Source organism: Mesocricetus auratus, unplaced genomic scaffold (genome assembly GCF_017639785.1).
Source record: "Mesocricetus auratus isolate SY011 unplaced genomic scaffold, BCM_Maur_2.0 Super-Scaffold_100008, whole genome shotgun sequence".
NCBI lineage: Eukaryota > Metazoa > Chordata > Mammalia > Rodentia > Cricetidae > Mesocricetus > Mesocricetus auratus.
Genome location: NW_024429192.1, coordinates 67,710,367 through 67,733,299, shown reverse-complemented (window position 1 = coordinate 67,733,299; position 22,933 = coordinate 67,710,367). Strand labels below are relative to the sequence as shown.

General features: G+C 43.6%; 1 protein-coding gene across 6 annotated transcripts in view; it reads right to left on the bottom strand.

The window, feature by feature from the left end:
• Positions 1-22,933, bottom strand: part of Dgkg (diacylglycerol kinase gamma) — a 200,697-nt gene that overhangs the window by 118,374 nt on the left and 59,390 nt on the right. For 5 of the 6 annotated variants that reach the window (XM_040751044.1, XM_040751046.1, XM_040751045.1 and 2 more), the window contains 3 exons: positions 22,794-22,847; positions 13,230-13,382; positions 3,575-3,624 (listed from right to left, as the gene is read on the bottom strand). In XM_040751044.1, coding sequence (XP_040606978.1) covers positions 3,575-3,624; positions 13,230-13,382; positions 22,794-22,847 — 257 coding nt within the window. The remainder of the gene's footprint in view (positions 1-3,574; positions 3,625-13,229; positions 13,383-22,793; positions 22,848-22,933) is intronic. The other variant, XM_040751049.1, reaches the window with a different exon arrangement.

The window sequence follows — 22,933 nt, the reverse complement described above, 5'->3', positions numbered from 1 at the left end:
ATGCAGTACACTGGCGTCCCACAAGGGCGGCGGCTTTATTTTGTCTTGACCACCGAGGCCAGTGGACAGTAGATACAGAGCATGTGAAAGCCAGAGCTACACAGAGCACCTGGAGCACTCACCCCAAGTCTCTCCCTCCTCCCACCATCCTGTGCTTCGGCCTGAAAACCAGAGGAAATCTTGACTCTTGTTTTCTCTCTCTCTCTCTCTCTCTCTCTCTCTCTCTCTCTCTCTCTCTCTCTCTCTCTCTCTCTCTCTCTCTCCCTCTCTCTCTCTCTCCCTCCCTCCCTCCTTCCTTCCTTCCCTCCTTTCCCTCTGCCTCTCTTTACCATTCTAGTCACTTGCTTTCATTCTGTCTGTCTGCCTTTGGAGTAAGGTCCACACCTGTGTTGGTCTTGGCTCAAGCACTGTGATTTACATTAATTCCATCATCTCTTCTCTCCTTTGCATTGTAGTCAACTCTGAGCCTAGGGAACCTGTCTCTACCTAAAATGTTACCAATGTGCCAGATGCTGGCGAGTCACCGCATAGAGGGACCCATGGAAACATTGTGCTGGGGAAGTATTCCATGTCAGCATCTTATGTGTGGATTACTACCTAAGGTGTTCACAGTAAGAGTTCACTTGGAGACTGTGTGGGCAAGCTGAAGAAAGACTGGAAAGTGTTGCTTCTGTCGTGCAGAATTTAGAGTTAAGCCAAGCAAGCTAAGCCTCAACAGCTTTTTAAGATACATTTTATGTGTGTGTGTGTGTGTGTGTGTGTGTGTGTGTGTGTGTGTGTGTGTTATGCATGTGAGTACAGGTTCCTGCAGAGGGCATCAGATCCTCTGGAGCTGCAGGTACAGGTGGTTGTGAGCTCCCAAACATGAGTGCTAGGCACTGAACTTGGGTCCTCTGTGAGAGCAGTATTCACCCTTAACCCCTGAGTCATCTCTGCAACCCCAGACACAGATACATATCATCTCTGCACGTCACTTTGTCTCTGCCTCACTCTCTCCCCCTTCCATCTTCTCCTCTTCCATCTCATGCTGGACACGAACTGAGGTTCTCTTCCTTCAGCCTCTTGCAAACAGTGCTTTACCCAAATGGTAACAGTGACCCACAGCAAAGCTATAGGATGAGGCAGCGACTGAGTGCAGTGAATTGGGGACAAGGTTTCAGTGGAAAAGTTTGCAGTCTCCTGGGGTCTGGGATTCTATGAGATAATGTGACTTAGGAACTGAGCACGAGACTCATGGTGGTGTGTGCAAACAGAAGCAGAGTGGTCCAGCTTCAGGAAGAAGTAGGTCCCCTTCTACCCTGGCCAGGCCACATCTGACTACGTAAAGAGATGAGTGGGCAGGTTCTCTTGTACACTGTGTTTTAATGATGGCGTTGACAAGCTGGAATTTGTCCAGTGTGGGTATATAAAACAGCCAGTGAGAAACAGTGTAGAACGGGGATCCTTTGGTTTGGAGGAGATTTTGTGTAAGATGTGATGGCACTTTTAAACACTCAAGGTCATTGTGTAGTTAGTGTTTCCCTCACCCTGGTTAGCCGCAGAGGGCAGCTGGGAGCAGAGGGATGCAAGGGACAATGAGGGCTGCCTATTTTGATTCCCTCCTGCGTTGGGGAAGGAGGCACAGCAGTGTATTGTGTGTTGTCTGGCAAACACATACTGGCATGCAGGCAGTCAGCCCTGTCCAGCTCTTTCCCAGCAGTGGGACAGCCATTATGGAGGAGTGGCTTCTTCATCATGGAGAGTGTTCACAAAGGAGCTGGGACCTCACCAGCCAGTGGTGAGCTGAGTCCGAGGATGCTTTTGAGACTTGTTTCCGTCCCCTAACATTATCTTTAAAATGTATTCTGGATTGAACCAGTTACCACCTGCAGTACTCCTGTCTTGTCCAAGGTTACCATTGTTCTGTGCCCTGATCGTTTCCTTAGGTCTCTGTCTGGTGTACCTGCTTGTAGTCTACTTGATGTGTCTCTAGAGCGATGGGTGAGACATCCAAATATGTCACTTCTGTTCATAACCTTGGATGTCTTCTCATTTCTCTAGAGGTTAAGGGAAACCCTTTCAACTACCAATAAAACCTCACGTGCTTGGTGCCCCGCCCCCACTCACGCATGACGTCTGTGGTCTCCTTGGTCCTCCACTCTATTTCTTCACTCGCTCCTCTGTAACTAGTTCAGTTTCCTCTTAATCCTCCAGCATCCTGGGCATGCACCAGGATCTTTGCACTCAGTGTTCTCTACCTAGGGGGATCTTTCCCTAGATAGCACCTTCTCCAAGCCTCTGTTCTGATGTCCCTTCCTCAGGCAGGCCTTCCTCGACAACCTTTCTGAAGGCGGTAACTCCCTCCCATGTTTCCTACTTCCTTTATTTTTAGTAGACATCTACCAAGTACTGTGTAAGTATACATATGTATTTTATACCTTACGGTTTTAGCTTTTGCAATGCTGGGACTGAATTGAGGTCTTAGGCTAGGCAAATGCTCTATCACTGAGCTATGTTCCCGGCCTCACCCCACCCCCTTCTATTTTGAGACAGGTACTAATGATTCTCCTGCCTCTGCTTCCTGAGTGCTGAGGTGACAGGTGTGTCTCACCATGTCCAGACCCACAGGTTTCTGTTATGCTATTTAGTGATGCCTGGACTAGAATGAAAGCTTTAAGAGGGAAAAGAACTTCATTGTTTGGCCACAATAAAGCATCCCTAGCGCTCTGAGTAGCACAAGACACCATGTAAACCCCAGGAAATGAATGCTTGTGTTTTGCTAGAGTCTGTGCTTGTGCCATCAAAGGCCACAGCCCACAGCATTGCAGCAGTGCTGGAGAGACCACGAAGGCGCTGGGGCAGAGAGAGTTGGCATGGCTCATTGGCCTAGAGGACTTATTTCCTTTGTCTCTCCTTTCCTCTCTCTGTCCCTCCCTCTCTCTTTTCCTTCCTTTCTTTTTCTGGTTTCAGCCAGCCATACACACTTCAGTCTCAGAGCCTTACTGTTTATAAGCTTGGGCAGTCAGTCATGACCACAAAGCCTGGATCCAGGGCCTCCTTCTTCCTTGGACTTTTCTCTCCCTAGCCTTCCTCTCGCTCTCTGGTCCTGACCTGTTCTTGCCTCCTCCTCCTGAAGGGCTGAGGTGAGGGTACAGGGCTTGGAACAGACAGGACGGGGCAGGCTCCTAAGCTTGGGTAGATTGGAAGCTCGCCAGTAACCTTCCTCTCTTCCTCTTGCCCTGGCCCTGCTGCTTCTCTGCTCCCCTCCTCTTGACCCCCTGGGTCCCAGCAGGAAATTTCAAGGGAAGTCTGTGGACAGGGAAGTTACATTTGATGAAAATGTGAAAATCTCTCCCTAGCCTGAGATTGTGTAATTCCAGGCTTTTAGGGCCAGAAGAAGAAAAATTGAAATCTATGCGCTATGGGCTGACTCTCTGGAAGCAGCAGACAGGGATTTTGCTCGTGATAAGCATCCCTTAGCCAGGCCAGCAGTTCCTGTCGGGATGGAACTGGGGTGTTTGGATGCTCCATCGCTGTACCCTGCTCTTCTTCCTTTTCCTCAAATTGTAGGGCATTATTGAAAGTGAAAGCTTACCGCTTGGTCCAGGAGTCCATTTTCATCAGAATCATAGAGACGAAACATGACTGCAAGAAACACACAAGTTAAGCCCAAGGTGTCCTCCAGGAATCAGCATGGCTGATGTCCTGCTACTCCCACTTTTAGCCTAGACCTGGGCAGCATTGGGGCACAGGCCATTACAGCTAACTAACCCTCTAAGTGCCAGAATATGACTTCTTAGGGATGAGGTGAAGCCAGGGAAAAGAATGAGGCCCTTGGCTTTTGGACCCTTCTGAGCAGTGACTCTGTGACACATGAGATCCAGGTCACAAGTGAGACTCCCTGGAGGGCATGCACATCTTTCAGTGTCGCCTGGACACGACTTAAAAACTGGTGTCCAGCAGCTGGGTGGGCAGAGGCACCAAAATCACAGCAGGACCTTCGCCTCTACCATATACAGAAGAGTGCAGAGTTAGACATGTTCCAGTCTTGGTGTGCACTACCACTTCTGGGATGTCAAAGAAGTTATTTTCCTTCTGGGATCAGTCTCCTTATCTGTAAGATGGAAACTGTAATTATTTTTCCTAGGGTGGTCGTAAGGATTAATATTAGTGGCTATGGCAATTGATAGGTCTCAGAATGCACAAAACAGGTAACAAATCATCTTTCTTTTCTTCTATTAGTGAATATTTACATATGACATTCCTTAGGCATCGGATACTGCTGTATTCATTTAATCATAATGATATGAAGTGTTGCTGCTGCAGGGGCCATAGGACATTCATTCAAGATGTTGAATTTTCTGGATCACTCTCTGTCCCAAATGCTGGGAATCAGGAGTATTTCAGATTTGTGTAGTTTTGGATTAGGGAAATGCATATACATATATATGCAAATACATATATATACATGCATATACATATTCAGATATTTGGGTAAATGTCATCCCTTCCAGGGTTATTATGACACTGACAGTAAGTGAGAAGACAGATTCAAAATGTTTAGCAGATAAATACATGGTGTTAAGCTGATGGGAGGTGCTCTTGCTTTGACAACAGGTAGAGTTTCAGGGATGACTCCAAAAAAAGATGCATGGTTAGTTCTCAAAGTAGAGACACTTAACTTGTTTTCAGTCATTAAAATGAGAGAATGATTTAGATTGATAGGATAAAAAAACCCAAACCAACGAAAATGCTGAATACACGACCCTATCTGCACCAAAGGTTCTAAGGGAAAACATTAGCTGAAGATGGAGAGGAACCAAAAACTAACAGACACTGAAGAGATATAGAGGTTCATGACAGTGTGTGGGCTCCGTGGGAAGGTGATTCAAACAAACAGTGAGCATCCATGACTGGTGGGGACATGTGTTGGTTATGCGTGGCAATAGTGCAGTAACATTGTATTTGAACATGACTATAGTGTTGGGGTTCCACTTAAGGATAAGTCATCTTAGAGGTATAGACTGAATTATTTCCAGATGAAATCCTGTGACCCCAGAATCTGCTTTGAAAAAATCGGAAGCAGAGTGGGTGGGAGCGTATGACTAGATAAGAGTGACGGTGTTAGTGCTAATGGTGGAAGCTTTGGGGCTCACACTTCATGTTCACTGAACTCAGCTGTCATCTTTCTCTGAAATTTTCTATATTTAAAAAAAAAAACTTAGATGAAACTCCAGGTAAGCCCTCTGCCTGCAGACTGCCCTCACCCCCTCAGCGTTACCCCCACGTGCCATTCCTCTTCTTGTCACCATATTCTGACCCACAATTCCTATGGAAGCCCTCTGCCTCACTAGAGGCCATAATGCAACCAGACTTGCATGTAAGCCCTCTGCCTGCAGACCGCCCCCTCTCCCTCAGTGCTCTCCCAGCCAACACCCAAGTGCCCTTGTCTCCTTGTTACCATATCATGGCCCCTAACTCCAGTGGAGGACCTATGACTGGACCAGAGGCCACACTGGCAGCCCGAAGTCTAGCTCCCAGTTTCAGTGGAAACCCTTGGCCATCACAAGCCCAGCTCTCTACTCGAGTGGAAACCTTCTACTGAACTGTAGGCCACTCCAGCCAGAAGGCTAGGAAGGAAACAGAAACCAAGGAACAAAACACCCATCCAACAAAGACAAACTCAGAAAGCAGCACCTAGACTTATGATGACCCCCAACCCAGATACCTAGACGTCAGTATAACAACATAATCAACAACAGCCAAGGAAATACATCACCACAAGAGTCCAGATATCCTACTACAGCAAGCCCTGAATATTTCTAGTGAAGCACAAGAAAATGACCTTAAAATCAACTTGATGAGGATGATAGAGTTCCTCAAAGAGGAAAGGAATAAATCTCTCAAGAAACCACAGCCAAAAGACTAGAAGAAATGAATAAATCCCTTAAAGAGAGTCAAGACGGGGGGGGGGGGAGGAGGGGGAGGAACCAAACAGATGAAGGAAACTAATAAAACAGTTCAAGACTTGAAAATGGAAATAGAAGCAATAAAGAAAACACAACCTGAGGGAATTCTGGAAATGCAAAATATAAGTGAACAAGAACTACAGATGCAAGCATTGCCAACAGAATGTAAGAAATGGAGAGAGAATCTCAGGCATTGAAGATACGAAAGAAGAAATAGATACATCTATTTCACGAAAATGTTAAATCGAAAAAATTCCTGACATAAAACATCCAGGACATCTGGAACAATTCGAAAAGATCAAACCTAAGAATAATAGGAATAGAAGGAGATGAATCCCAATTCAAGGTCCTAGAAAATATATTCAACAAAATCATGCAAGATAATTTTCCTAACCTAAAGAAGGTCATGTCTATAAAGGTACAGGAAACACGTAGGACACCAAATAGACTGGACCAAAAAAGAAAGTCCCACTGCCACATAATAATCAAAACACTAAATATACAGAACAAAGAAAGACTATTAAAAGCTGCAAAGGATAAAGGCCAAGTAACATATAAAGGCAGACATACCAAAATTATACCTGAATTCTCAACAGAGACTCTAAAAGCCAGAAGGGCCTGGACATATGTCCTGTAGACTCTAAGAGACCATGGATACCAGCCCAAATTACTATGACTAGCAAAACTTTCAATCACCATAGATGGAGAAAACAAGATGTTCCGTAATAAGGTCAAATTTACACAATATCTATCCACAAATCTGGTTCTACAGAAGTTACTAGAAGGAAAATTCTAACCTAGGAGGTTAACTATACCCATGAAAATACAGGAAGTAAATAATTTCACACCAGTATAACCCAAAGAAGGGAAACTTTCTTTCTCTGTCTTTCTGTTTCTCTCTGTCTCTGTCTCTCTGTCTGTCTCTCTGTCTGTCTGTCTGTCTGTCTGTCTCTCTTTCTCTCTCTCTCTCTCTCTCTCTCTCTCTCTCTCTCTCTCTCTCTCTCTCTCTCTCACCACCACCACCAACTACAACAAAATAACAGGAATTAACAATCATTGGTCATTGCTATCTCTCAATATCAGTGGAACTCAATTCTCCAATAAAGAGACACAGACTAACAAAATGGATGCAAAACAAGATCCATCCTTCTGCTGCATACAAGAAACACACCTCAACATCAAAGACAGATGTTACCTCAGAATAAAGGGATAGAAAAATATTTTCCAAGCAACTTAGACCTAAGAAACAAGCTGCTGTAGCTATACTAATATCTAACAAAATAGACTTCAAACCAAAACTAATTAAAGGAGACAGGGAATGACACTTCATAACCATTAAAAGGAAAAATCCACAAAGATGATCTTTCAATTCTTAACATCTATGTCCCAAATGTAAGGGCACCCACATTTGTAAAGGGAACACTATGAAGTCTTAAATCACATATCTACTCTCACCTCACACATTGATAGTGGGAGACTTCATATCTCACTCTCTCCAATGGACAGATTACCCAGACAAAATTAAATAGAGAAATACTGGAACTGATAGATGTTATGAACCAAGTGGACCTAACAGATGTCCACAAAACACTTTGCCCCAAAACAAAAGAGTACTTCTTCCCATGGAACATTCTCTAAAACTGACCACATAGTCGGTCAAAAGGCAATTCTCAACAGATACAAGAAAGTTAAAATAACCTCCAGCATCCTATCAAACCATCACTGATTAAAGCTGGATTTCAGCTGGATTTAAACAACACAAATAACAGAAAGCCTACAAACTCATGGAAACTGAACAACTCCCTACTGAATGACTACTGGGTCAAAGCAAAAATAAAAACGGAAATTAAAGACTTCCTAGAATTCAATGAAAATGAATGCACAACATACCCAAACTTATGGAACACAATGAAAGCCATGCTAAGAGGAAAGTTCACACCGCTAAGTGCTTTCATAAAGAAATTGGAACAACATTCTAGCAACTTAGCAGCACACTTAAAAACTCTAGAACAAAAAGAAGTAAGTAGATCTAAGAAAAGTAGATGGCAAGAAATAATCAAACCAAGAGTTGAAATCAATAAAAACAAAGAGAATAGTTCAAAGAATCAATGAAACAAAGAATTGGTTCTTTGAGAAAATCAACAAGACAAACCCTTATATAAACTGTCTAAAAGGCAAAGAGAGAACCTCCAAATTATCAAAACCAGAAATGAAAAGGAGACATAACAAACAGACACCAAAGAAATCCCAAGAATTATTAGGTCATACTTTAAAAACCTGTACTCCACAAAATTGGAGAATCTAAAAGAAATAGATAATTTTCTCAATAGATACTACTTACCAAAGTTAAATCAAGATCAGATAAAAATTTTAAATAGATCTATAACTCCTAAGTAAATAGAAGTAGTTATTAAAAGTCTCCCCCCAAAAAAGCCCAGGGCTAGACAGTTTTAGCACAGAATTCTACCAGACTTTCAGACTTTCAAAAAGAGCTAATGCTAATACTCCTCAAATTATTCCACAAAATAGAAACAGAGGAACTTTGCCAAATTCATTTTATGAAGCTACAGTCACCTTCATACTGAAATGACAGACAGAATAAGCAAATAAAGAGAATTACCAACCAATTTCCCTCATGAACATGGATGTGAAAATACTCAATAAAATTCTGGCAAATCCAAGAACACATTAAAAAGATCATCCACCATGACCAAGTAGGCTTCATCCTACAGATACAGGGATGGTTCAACACACAGAAATCAGTCAATATAATCTACCACATAAACAAAGTGAAAGAAAAATAACCACCACATGATCATCTCATTAGACACCAAAAAAGCCTTTGACAAAATCAAACACCCTTTCATGATAAAAGTCTTGGAAAGATTAAGGATAGAAGCAACATACCTAAACATAATAAAGGCAATTTAGAGTAAGCATGTGGCCAACATAAAATTAAATGGAGATAAATGGAAAGCAATTCCTCTAAAATCAGGAACAAGGAACAAGAAACAAAACTCTTTACCTATTCAATATAGTACTTGAAGTTCTAGCTAGAGCAAAAAGACAACTAAAGGAGATGAAGGGGATACAAATTGGAAACGAAGAAGTCACCGTATTATTATTTGAAGATAATATGATAATAAAAATAGGCATCCCCAAAAATTCTACCAATGAACTCCTACAGCTGATAAACAGCTTTAGTGAAGCGACTGTATACAAGATTAACTAAAAAGAATCAGTAACCCTCCTATATAAAATGACAAATGGGCTGAGAAAGAAATCAGGGAAACAACACCCTTCACAATAGCCACAAATAATATAAAATAATTTGGGGTTACTCTAACCAAGCAAGTGAAAGACTTAAATAATAAAAACCTTCAAGTCTTTGAAGAAAGAAATCGAGAAGATACTAGGAATTGGAAACATCTCTCGTGCTATTGGATCGGTAGGATTAACATAGTAAAAACAACCATCTTACCAAAAGCAATTTACAGATTCAACACAATCCCCATAAAAATTCCAACACAATTCTTTACAGACATTGAAAGACAGTACTCAACTTTATATGGAAAAAGAAAAAACCCAGGAGATAGCTAAAACAATCCTGTACAATAGAACTTTGGAAGTGTCACCATCCCTGATTGCAAGGTGTACTACAGAGATATAGTAATAAAAATTGCATGGTATTGGCATAAAAACAGACAAGTTGATTAATGGAATTGAATCAAAGACCCTGTTGTAAATCTACATACTTCTGGACACCTGATTTTTATAAAGGAGCCAGAAATACACAATTGAAAAAAGAAAGCATCTTCAACAAATGGAACTAGCATAACTGGATGTCAGCATTTAGAAGAATGCAAATAGATTCATATCTATCACCCTGCACAAAACTCAAGTCCAAGTGGATCAACCAGACACATTGAACCTAATAGAAGAGACAGTGGGAAATATCATTGAATGCATTGGCACCAGAGACAACTTTCTGAACAGAACACCAATAGCATGGACACTAAGCAATCTGTAAGTGGGACTTCATGAAACTGAAAAGCTTCTTCTGTAAGGCAAAGAACACCTTTATTTGAACAAAGCAGCAGCCTACAGACTAGGAAAAGATTTTTCACCAACTTCATACCTGACAGAGGAATAATATCCAAAATATATAAAGAACTCAAAAAACCAGATATCAAAACACCAAATAATCCAATTAAAAATGGCATACAGCTACAGAGAATTCTCAACAGCAGAATCTCAAATAGTGGAGAAACCCCTAAAGAAACGTCTGATATCCTTAGTTCTCAGGGAAATGCAAGTCAAAAGGACTCTGGTATTCCACCTTATACCTGTCACAATGGCTAAGATCAAAAACAGAAGTGACAGCAGAGGATGTAGGGCAAGGGTAACGCTCCTCCATTGCTGGTGTGAGTGCCAACTTGTATAGTCCCTTTGGAAATCAATACATCAGTGTCAGAGAATTGGGACCCAAGCTACTTTAAGGCCCAGCTGTATCACTATTGGGCACATTCCCAAAGGATGCTCCATTATACCACAACTATGTTCATAACAGCTTTATTCATAATATCCAGAAACTGGAAACAACCTAGATATCCTTCAACTGAAGAATAAAGAAAATGTGGTACATCTACACAATGGCATTTTACTCAGTTGTTAAAACAATGACATCATAATTTTGCAGGCAAATGGATGTAAGCAGAAAAAGTCATCCTGAGTGAGGTAACCCAGACCCAGAAAGACAAACATGGTATGTAATTACTTCTAAGTGGATATTAGCTGTAAAGTAAAGGATAGTCATGCTACAATCCATAGACCCAGAGAAGTTAGGTAACAAGGAGGATCTCCCTGGGAAGGAGAAATAGAATAGAAAACTATGGGCAGGGATGGGGACAGGAAGGATCAGGTGGTGGTAGGGGGAGTCAGGGAGAGACTACTAGGAAGGACATCTGGAATTGGGGGGCATTTGAGGGGCAATGTGGAAACAGTGCAGTGGAAACTACCTAGAATCTATGAGGATGACCCTAGCGAAGACTCCAGGTAATGGAGGATACAGAGCCTGAACTGGTCATCTTCTATAATCAGGCTTCTAGCAGTGGGGTTGGGATACCAACCCAGCCACAAAACCTTTGACCTACTATCTGTCCTGCCTGCAAGATGTGCTGGGGTAAAGGTATCACAGAACTTGTGGGAGTGACCGTCTCATGACTAGTCCATGACTGAGACCCATGCCATGAGAGGAAGCATAGCTGACACTGCCTAGATGGCCAGGATCTAGAGTCTGGACTGCCCAGAGACCAGAACAGAACCAGACACGACTGAAAAAAGACACTGAAATGATTTCTAATGATATTCTACTATACTCATGGATTAGTGCCTAATTGTCATCAGAGGTGTCAAACAGCAACTGATAGAAACAGATACAGAGACCCACAGCCAAACACTAGCAAGAGCCAGGGGAACCCTGCCAAGGAAGGGGAGGGTGGAAGGATTATAGCAGCCAGAGAGGTCAAGAATACAACGAGAACGCAGCCCACAGAACCAACTAAGCAGGGCTCATAGGGGCTCACAGAGACTGAAGCAACAACTACGGAGACTGTATGGGTCTGAGCCCAGGCCTCTGCATATATGTCATAGTTGTTTATCTTGGTGTTCTTGTGGGATGCCTAACAGTGAGAGTGGGGGTGTCTCGACTCTTTTGCCTGCTCTTGGAACCCTTTTTTATCCTGCCAGGTTGTCTCATCTTATTGTGCTTAGTCTTATTGTAGCTTGTTATGCCATGTTCCATTGATATCCCTGGGAGACCTGCCCTTTTTTGAGGGGAAAATGAAAAAAAGTAGATCTGAGGGAAAGGTTTGAAAGGCAAAGTATGAAAGGAGGAGTGAAGGGAGGGGAAACCATGGTCTAGATGTAATATATGAGAAAGAAAAACAGTCTGTTTATTGAAAAAAAAACAGAATTTTTTCCTCCTTCTGTTAAAAAAAAGTCAGTCTGAATGGCACTAACTTGAAGGATCTGACACATCCTCCTTGGCGATCACCAACACACACAATGCCTAAAGCGCAAAGCCCTCCTAACTGTTGGAAATAATTTGATATTTCACTTTTAACTTTAGCCAGAACAGAAAGGAAATCTGCTACATTTGCACCAAATTAGCACTTAAGACTTGCATCCCGAACACCCCCAGCCTATGGGAGAGTTTAGTTAAGTCAATGAACAAGCTTGTCAGATCCTGTTTGGCAGAGTCAACCTTTGGCATAATTCTCTTGGTAACGTCTAAATTTCGTGGACTAGTTTTATTAGCTGAATTTTAACTTTTGCTACAAAAGTTATTTCTTTGCTGCTACTTAAGTTTCCAAGATGACCTCTGTGACAGGTTCCTTTCATCTGCTTAGAAAGGCATGCCAATAGCTCCAGAGGCCAGGAAAGCCATCCTAGGATGGTTTTTCAAGACCACAGGCTCCGTTTGCCTAGCTCTTACAGCACTCCTGTTTTTGAAACTGTCTTTGAAGCACCACAAAACCAAACTCAACTCTTCTGGTGAGCAATGAGCTTGAGTATAAGGCATGAGTGGTGAAATGGAAGTAAATTCTACCAAGATTGGGGCTTATTAGAACTCCAGGGAAATAAGAAGGGAGAGGGAGGGAGAAAGGAAAGGAGGGAGGGAAAGAGGGAGGGAGGGAGGGAGAGAGAAGAAAGAGGAAAGGGAGGAAGAAAGAAAATGGGGGCATTTCCTGATATGCAGGCATAGGCCTTTAATCCCAGCACTAAGGAGGCAGAGGCTGGCCAATCTCTGGGAATTCAAGTCCAGCCTGATCTACATAGTGAGTTCCAAGATAGCCGAGGCTACATTTATTTTAAGAGAACTTGTCTTAAAATAAATGACATAAATGGGAAAGACCAGGGAGGGAGGGAAGGAAGGAGGTCCTATGCTCCCACGGGGGAAGATTAGATGTTGAGTATCTTTTCTTAAAAAAAAATTATCAAGACGAGGCTGCAGCTTTCTGAGGAACTCAGGAGGCCATGCCAGATGAAGCAATCTTAAGTCCTTGGTAGCAATCTCCCTCTTCTAAAGGGAGAAGGTCTCAGATGCCCTTCTCAACGTCAACACTGGTGCTGTGTCCTGGGGAGACTCTAGGACACGTTGTTGTCACTGCTAGTTAGAGTCAGAGAAACCTCCCCAGAGCCCAGATGCAGCTCCAGTGTGTAAGGGATGATTGACAGGAACTTTGGTCTTCCTCAGGGGAGAAGCATGTGAGCACTTACATTCTAGCTTATCCTGAGGTCTCCCAGTCTCCAGAAGGGACAAGTAACACACAACATCCTTCAGGTACACCACGGGAGCATCTGAGCTGGAAGACAGAGCGTCAGGATCTTCCCATGCGGTTACAGCCTCTAGGTCGTTAGGCAGTTTTGATTCTGAAAGACAAAAGGAGAGCATCCAAGGACCTTCATGTTAGTAAACAATAACCTTCCTAATGGTCCCATCCGTTTCACCGTTGAGAATGTTCTATGGATGTCTTAAAAATGTAATTAATGTATATCATGTAGTGTGGCCACAGAAATGCAGGATGTAGTTATTTTCTATGAATGGCTTCCTTTTTGATCCATTTAGGAGTGTGTTTGCCTGCAGAAAGTTAACCCATTCTCTGAATTTTCAGGAAAGATGACAGTGTGTCCTGTTGACAACACAGTGAACAGATCAATGTCACTTACCACGATACTCTAAATACTTCATTTACAAAAGTAATTCTGCATGGGTTTCCACCACATCCATACCTTTTCTTAGTGGGGAGCTGAGGAAGCCTGGAGTGGATGTGACATCCTCAGTAGATGTACGCTGTTGACTTGAGGCAGCCGTGTCAAGGACCAATGCCTCAGACCCATGGGAGCAGCAAAGCCTTTCCAAGGCGAGGCCCGGAGAGATAGCAAAGCCATCCTCTGGTTCATGTACGAATGTCGACAGTGTGTGCAGAAATGTTCACCGTAGTTCCCCCACCATGTTTTTAAGATTGCTGTCTTACAGAGAGCATGTCCTCTGGTTCATGTATGAATGTTAACAGTGTGTGCAGAAATGTTCACCGTAGTTCCCCCCACGATGTTTTTAAGATTGCTGTCTTACAGAGAGCCTGTCTACTGATTTAGTGAAGCCTGTCTCTTCATTCAGCTGTACACAATAGTCCTGTCTCCTTGTTTATCTGATGTAATGACCCCACCCTCTTGATCAGCTGGTGTGCAATAACCCTGCCTCCCTGTTCAACTGTATATAATAAACACTTGGCTAACTTTTGGGGTACTGTGGCTTCTGCATCAGTGCCTAGATTGCCTGATACTAGATTTTCTGTGCCCCTGTGTCTATTATTTCTTCATTCCCTCACTGTACTGGTAGCTCGGTCCCTGCAGCCATGCAAGGATGTGGCATCTCATAATTTCTTCTGCACATATATTTAATGACAAAGAGATTCATATCCAAAGAAAAACCCTATTGTATATTCAGAAACTAGGAAACTATCTGCCAAGAAAATGCAGAAAGTGACTTGCTGTGTGCACCGCAAGGAAACATTTCCACACACTCTGTCCCCTAGTTCAGAAATACGAAATTCATTATCAGTGAGGACAGTAGGAGTTTTATTTTACTATGTGAAGTATATGCTCTGAGGTACTTTGTTCTTTCTCTCCTCAGCCTGGCTACTTACATTCCCACGAGAACCTTTTCATAGCCAGTAGGATGTACAACACACAGGACACAACTGACTGTGGGCTAGACACAGCACTGCCAGTGGGAAAGCCAATGGAGGCGCCAGGACGCCAACAAGCAGTGAGGGCTGCCACCACAGACAGACGCGGAGGCGGCCTCCATGGCAATGCCTGCTGGGAAAGGCAGTATTACCTCACACTATTCAGAGAACCCAAGAGTCACTCCATGGGAGGAAGCATTCCACCCCAGGACAGCAGGGCTGAGGGACAAGGCCTGTCCAGTCCTGCAGTGCGGGCTCAGTTAGAAAGGAATTAGCTGTCATCCACACTGACAGCAGAGGAGAGAAGAGGTCTCTGGGTGTTACAGAGGGCCCGTGGAAAGACCATGGCAGAGCCTACGAAACACAGAAAGGAAGACAAGAGACAGGTGAAGAGAGGAAGCTTCACCCAGAAGTCTCACAGGGTCTGAAGGTACTTTTCTATTGGACAAGACACTCTGGAGCTGCAAGAAAACAGAACCTCTACTTAGTAAGGGCAGAAGGCTCCTGAGGTGACCAATAGAGGTGAAAAGAATATGAATGAGGTAACAACAGAAATAGTGAGGTGAGGCATTGAGATGAAATTACTTATGCAACAAAACTGTTAAAAATCATCCCTGGAAGAAATGCCATGGGAATTCCTAACAATAATGCAGAAAACAAATGAGACTATGGCCCTTTATACTGGGGGTCCCTAATGCCCCAAGTTATTGCTGTGTGCTCAAGTTACTCAGCCATTGCAATGTCATCAATGGATTCCACTTTGTCTCTAGCTCTGAGTAACATGGGACCAGATGTATTGTCCTACCCGACTCAACCTGTACAGAAGACACGGAGCAAATGCTATAGTACATTATATTTAAGTAGGGTCCCTGAGAAAATGGGAGACAAGTGAGAGGTGAATTGCCCCCCTAAGGTTGTCACATCTTAGCATTTGGAAGAAGTTTCCATGTTGTACCAGGGGAGGAGGAGGGAGGGGCACTCTGGCAGATCCTGGCATTCTCTGGAGTTGAGCAGAAGGTGGGAGCCCAGAGTGGAGTCTAGAGAGCCACACAGACAGAAACCCAGAGTACAAAGCTCCTTTATTGCCAGTAGAGTCATTTTCAGTTTGATAGCTGAGTGGGGATTATTGCTCCCTGGGGAGGAAACTGCCTGAGGCTGAGGAATGGGCCTGGTTATGGTTAGGATGGGAGTAGGAGAAGCAGGACTGGAGGAACAAACTCTGGGATGAAAAGTCAGGGGCAATGCTCTCATCAATAGGGTAGAAGCCCCTAGAAAACACATGTTACCTGTCGAGGATCCCAAAGAACTCTGCCTCAACAGCGAGGCAGCATCAGCTCTAGATGTTCAAGGGTATGTAAATACTCGCAACTATTTCCAGGTAATCTCACTTTACCCCAAACAAGCATAAGGAATGAAAAAAAAAACAGTCCATACTGTACTCAGCCTTAAAGAGGAGCTGATAAGGATTCTATACAAATTCTCCCAGAAAACCGAAGGGATAAGAATGGTACCCAACCCACTTAAGAAGAGCAGCACTGCTGCAAGGCCCAAATCAAAGACATCGCAAGAGGGTACATGTTCGCATTCTCCATGGACTCAGAGGCAGAAGCTTCTCACTGTTAATGTATTAAGTAGAAGTTAGCAGACACTTAAGTGAAGAGACACTGTGTTAAAGGATTAGATGCAGGACATTAAGATACCAGTTCTTTCTGATCATGATTCAGCAGATTTCTAAGATGCAATAGCAAAGATCAGCCACAGAACAAACAAACCATGTTGAATTGTATTTCATAAAAAGTAAGAACTTTTGGAGATAGGGTTAAGAGCATTTCTTGTTCCTGCAGAGGACTCAGGTTCGGTTCCCAGCACCTCCACGGTGATGCACAACCACCATCACTCTAATTGTAGATGTGATGCCCTCTTCCGACCTCCACACACACCAGGCATGAATGTGGTGCACATACATGTATGCAGGCAAAGCATCCATACACACACAGTTCACAGAAAGTAAGATTAATAATTCTTTTACGTTGTTGTTTTGTTTTGGAGACAGGATTTCTCTGTGCAGCCTTGGTTGTCCTTCAACTCACTTTTTAGATCAGGCTGGCCTTGAACTCACAGAATCAATAATTCTTTTAAGATATTACAAAATTTTGTTCTTCAAAATACCCTGTTAGAGCCAGGGAGAAGATCAGTGGGTAAAAGAAAAGATTTGAACATTTTTGTTAAGGATGATTCATAAATGACCATTAGTCTATTGAGCACACGGCAGGATGACACCAGGAAAATGCAAACACAGACCACAGTGAGGTGCCACCCTCAGTGTATTAGAGCAATAAAAAAAGAAGATGCAGGACTGAGCAGCAGGGGCCTTTGTGCAGCCAGGTGTGTAAACGGGCCAGTGATCTTGAAAAGAGCCTGGCAATTTCCTATAAACGGAAATGAGCACAGTGCCTGCCACATTATAGCTGGTATTCCATTCCAAGTCTTCCCAAAGGGAATGAAAGTTCTCCATACAAAGACTTACAAAGGAATATTTACAACAAGATCGTTTGTAATAATTGCAAACTGGAAACTAATCAAATGTCCTTGCCCCAATAAGTGAAATAATTATGGAAACTCTATCTGTTAGAATACTAATTAACAAACAAAATATGTTGACAATTAATATACACAAAATGATTATGCCAAACAAAAGAAGTAAGAGCTAAGAATGGAAATATTGCATGATTCTGTTCACATGGAGTCCAGATGGTGCAGTGACATTCAGAGTGACAGAAGGCAGATCATAGACCACTTGGGGTGGGGCAGGGCTAGAGAAATGGCTCACCACGAAATCTTTCCTAGATGGTGGCTGTGGTCATTTTCCTGGCATCCTGCTGGTTTCTATGGATGCCTACACACTGTAGTTTTTGATTATATGCCAACTACAGTTCAACTGAGCTATGAAGGACATTGCTGTTTCCTGAAGATGGTCCAGTCACTAGAGTTCTGGGTGGATCATGTCACAATTCTAGTTCATAACAAGGTTAGTTTACTCCTGCATGGACATGCTAGATGCTGATTATCCCATTAGTGTCCTTTCTTCTCATGCTCCCACATACGAAATACCTAATCCTCCAGTCATCTAAAGACATCTCCCAGTGACCGGAGACAAATGGTCTCTTTTACACTACATCAGCCCTCATTCAGCACCTGGTTGTAAGCCTCTTCACTGAAGGTAGGGTGCACCTGACCATTCTGCCTTTGCTCATAGTCTCTGCAGTACTTGTTGACTTCTAGCTGGGCACTGTGGCAGAGGAGAGACTTTGGGGACTCTATCTCTAGGTTTGTACTACATGGTGTGTGACTTGCTTACGTGGACTTACTCAACCTGTGTTTGTTTAAACCTGTTAAAAGAGGTCATTGCAGCAAAACTGAGGTTCACCCTAAGTCTTGAATGACAGGGATGTTTGTAACTATAATGTTAAGTGAAAAATTTTAACTTCAAAATTATATGTGGCTTGATCCCAATTATGTAAGAAACCTATTAAAAAAAGCCCTATGAGATCATACACATTTAATTGCAAATATAGTTGAGTTCAGTTTTCTTTTTTAAAGATGAAATTGGTTAAAGAGCAGTTTAGGTTTATAGCAAAACTAGTGGAAGGTACAGAGATTTTGTTCAGATACCCTGTGCAAAATTTGGTATGAGCTACCTTTACAATGAACATGCCACAAAGAGTTCTATATTTGTCATAACTGGTGGTCCTGCACTGACCCGTCATTACCATCACAGCCCGCAGCCCACAGTAGTGGTCACTCTTGGGGCCGTGTATTCCTTGGTTCTGAACAAAGGATTTGGACACATGCCCATCACTGTAGTGTCATGCAGAGGAATATCACCACCTTGTAGTTCCTCTGCTACTCCTCTCTTTGCCCTGGACTCTTATGACCACAAGTCTTTATTATCTTTGTTGTTTGTAGTTTCCTTTGGGGAGCTTCAGAGTTAGTCTTCAAACTGTCTGCAATGTGAGTATGCTACTTTTATAACTGGAAAGACTCAGAAAGCAGTGTATTTCCTTCAAATACTCAAGATTGTGGGTTGCTGAGAAAAAATCTTAACAGGTTAAGACACCAAACAAAGCACCAAGAACCAAAATTCTTCCCTTTCATATTCTGAGCTGTCAGGATGACAGTGACTCTGGCAGGCTTTGAGTCAACACTTGCACTCTGTGAAAGACCCTTTCTTCTGTCCTGCTCTGGGAAGAAATGACTTGAGGTGGGCTGCACTACATTTGAGCATAGAAAGGCATGACTGGTGGAGGCCATGCCAGTCAGAATCTAGAATCTTCTGGCATCTGCTAGAATAACAGGGAAAGGCTGGGGTTTTCCACAGATGGCCAGATCACAAGTGAGTACAGGCTTTGCTTCTTGTAGGAAGGGGTTCTCTGTGGAATCTCTGCCTGTCCTAATTCTTCTTGTATTTTTGTAAACAGGGCCATTAAACTTAAGCCAAATATTGAAGAAAACCTAGCAGGAAATGGATTATTCTTCTTTAAATTCTTTAAATCTCAGGTTTAAAAAAAATACAAAAAAGAGCTAAGTATCTCTCTGGACCCCAAATCAGATAACTGCCTTTTTTTTTTTTTTTTTTTTGGTTTTTACGAGACAGGGTTTCTCTCTATTGTTTTGGAGGCTGTCAGTCCAGCCTGGTCTCGAACTCACAGAGATCCGCCTGCCTCTGCCTCCTGAGTGCTGGGATTAAAGGTGTGCGCCACCACTGCCCAGCTCAGATAACTGCCTTTTAATGATTTAACCATAGAGCCTGGTGCTTTTCTTCACCATAAGCAGACAAAATGGTGCATGACAAATCACTTCTCCAGGAGGAAGTCTGAGGGGATGTCTTTGAGATTCAGAGTGATAGCGCTACTATGAGTGATCAAGGCCATGTCCATCTCCACTATGTCACTGTCCATCTGTCCTCAAATATCACATGACCTCCCCTCTGTGAGTTCTTCAATGCTATCTCCTCAGCCACTAAAACTCTGCTGACATTGTTTTGAGCTTTAAGGCATGAGAAGCAACCTGAAGGTTTCTCTGGAAGTTCCAAGTGCGTGGGTGAGAAGTTGGGGCAGCATGCTTCCTTGCTAGAAGTTTATAAACTTGCCCTTTCCTTCCTGCTGGGAGCATGTTTTGCATCAGAATTTGATCTGTTACTCCATTTGATCTGAGATAAGACTGACTTGTGCCTTAAATTCATGTCACCGGGGACCCTGGACTAGTAGAGCTGGTGGGGTGCTGGCGGGAGTGAGTCAACAATGTTGAGTCAGCTTTCCCTATAGCTATCACTAAGGGCATCAGGAAGGCCCAGGTTCCCTTCTTCCTTGCTTTCTGTATCTCTACAAGCTGCCATGATAGCCTTCTCTTTCCAACGAATGTTCTGAGTTCCGTTTGTAGTGTTAATATTCTCTTCTCCCTTTCTCTGGTCTCTCCCTCATCTCTTTCCTCTCCCCCTTCCTTGCCCCTTAAAATAGTTGTTATTTTCAACTATGTATAGTATGTGGATATGCGCTCACATGTGTGCCCTCTCTGACCTGTGATCCCCTGGTGTGGGTAGTGGAGGTGAACTCAGGTCCTCTAGAAAAGCAGCCAGTGCTCTTAACAGCCAAGCCACCTCTGTGGTCCCTCGCTTTTCTTTGTAGCTGGAACCTCTGTGTGGCCTAGGCTGGCCTGGAGTTCATGGGCTCAAGAGATCTTCTTATCTCTGGTTCCAGAGAAGTTGGGACTACCAGCAGAAACAGACACACACACACACACACACACACACACACACACACACACACCAGCATCCAATTCCATAGTGAATTTAAAAACAAGGACAAACCCCAACTAACTAACTTACCAATCCTGCCAAACACTGAAAGCCCTACCTATAATGCTTCTAGTTTCCTCCTGGGACAGGAAGAGAGAAAGACCAGGATTACAGCTAGTGTCCACTTGAAGAGGCTCTCATCCCAGTCTCTGCTGAAATTGTTGCCATTCTCTTTGGGCTGTAGTACCTCTTACCTTCTTCGTCTGACACATATTTAAAAATACGATGGAGCAGCATTCACTGTCTTTAGTGTTCACCCCAAGACCTGGGATTCAGCTTTGCGCATGTATACATTGTTTTCACAGTATGAGCATGTGCAGGAAGCAGGGTTTGCCTCCCTGAGGCTTCCTATTTGAAACCTTAAGAGAAAGTGCACAGTCCACAAGTGACTTCCCACCAGAACAGGACGCCAAGCTGACCTGCCAGGAGACTGAGGCTGTGGACTCAAGGGTAGTCTGGCTGACTGAAATGAGCTAAGTAGAGCGAGTTCATCTAGAGTATGGCTCAATGCTAATTGCTGACACTATTGAGCATTTACCAGGGGCCAGGCACTGTTATAAGCCTTAGGACAGCTGCTAACTCATTCAGTCCACATAGCAATACTCATTATCTTCCTGTTTTACAGAGGGGACAGCGAGACACAGACATTGCTCAACTAACTGCTAACTGCTGGGAATGAGGTCCGGATTCCTAACCAATATGTTCTATTGCCTGATCTAGTTTAGGTGGCAAATGACCAGGACATTTTTTATTGAACATGAAAGCAAATGCCAAGGGTGGTGAGTGTTGCCCCTTCCAGTACCTGAGTTAGTCAAGAGCACAGAGAACTAGCTTGTCACATATAAACATGTCAGGGAAGATCCCAGATCTGCTGCGCCAGAGGTGGGGCAATGGACCATAGCTGCTACAGCAGCTCTACCAGGAACCAACTAACTTGAGACTTTTGCATGGAGCACCACCTGGCACCTCAGTTTCCTTGTTCTGTTATGTGGGGTTTGTCGTTTTTAAATTCACTATGGAGTTGGATGCTGGTGTGTGTGTGCGTGTGTGTGTGTCTGCTGGTAGTCCCAACTTCTCTGGAAGCAGAGGTGAGAAGATCACTTGAGCCCATGAACTCCAGGCCAGCCTAGGCCACAGAGCAGAGGTTTGAGGCTGCACTAGTTTAGATTGAATCCCCAGCCCCACAATGGTCTGCTTGGCTCCATTGTGTGAAGCAGTATAAATTCAAAGGCCAGAGGAAAATGAAATAAGCAGGTACCTAGAAAACAGATCTTCAAAACCATTCTTTCCTGGCTTCTTTTGGTAATTACTAGAAAGTCTCCAACTTGTTCAAAAGTAACAAGGGCATTTCTGTTTTAAAATTTATGTGTGTAGATGCTCTTTTCTGCATGTATGTCTGCTGTGCACCATTTACATGCCTGCTGCCTAGGGAGGCAAGAAGAGGGCATCAGGAAGTCACAGACCATTTTTGTGAGCCGCTACCGCAGGTGCTGGGATTCGAACCTGAGCCCTTTGCAAGAGCAGCCAGTGCTCTTAACTGCTGGATCATCTCTCCAGCCCCTCGTGAACACTGGCTGTTGGCCCATCAGGACGTACTCTTACACACTCGCCCTCCCCACTCTAGTCATCCACTGGTAGAATGTAGAATCTGCCAGAAAGCCAGATCTTGGCACACAGACTCCCACACACTCCCATGCTTCTTGTGAAGGCTCCTCCACATCTTTTGCAAGCAACTTGTCAGAAGTAAACATCTGGTAACCTGTCCTAAGCCTTGACCTGCTCTGTTCTAGGACAAGGGAGGTAAGAACCTTCAACGAGCTTTAGAGGCCCTCAATTGTGTGGATAAAAAGACAGCTGGCCAACTGGTTCCTCCTCCTCTTCTGTGGTTGTTTGGATAGGAATGGCACCCATGGACTCATAGGGAGTGGCATTATTAGGAAGTATGGACTTGGAGTAGGTGTGGCTTTGTTGGAGGGCAGGCTTGAGGTTTCATATGCTCAAGCTACCTGCAGTGTAGGGACACAGTCTCCTGCTGCCTGCAGATCTTGATGCAGAACTCCCAGTTCCTTCTCCAGCCTGCCTGCGAGCTGCCATACTTCTTACCATGATGATAATGGACTAAACCTCTGAACTGTAAGCCGGTCCCAAATAAATGCTTTCCTTTGTAAGATTGCCACTGTCATGGTGTCTCTTCACAGCAATAGAAACCCTCCCAAATCTCATGTCCCAATGTCTTACCAGTGTCTGGAGCGCAGGCCTCATCTGCTTTGGCACCATTATCTGCATTATAATCTAGGGAACAAAAAGAAGATGTAAAGGCCGGTCCATGCCCTCCAGACCCTTAGAAGGGCTTGTAGGGAACCTTCCCATGGGCTCTG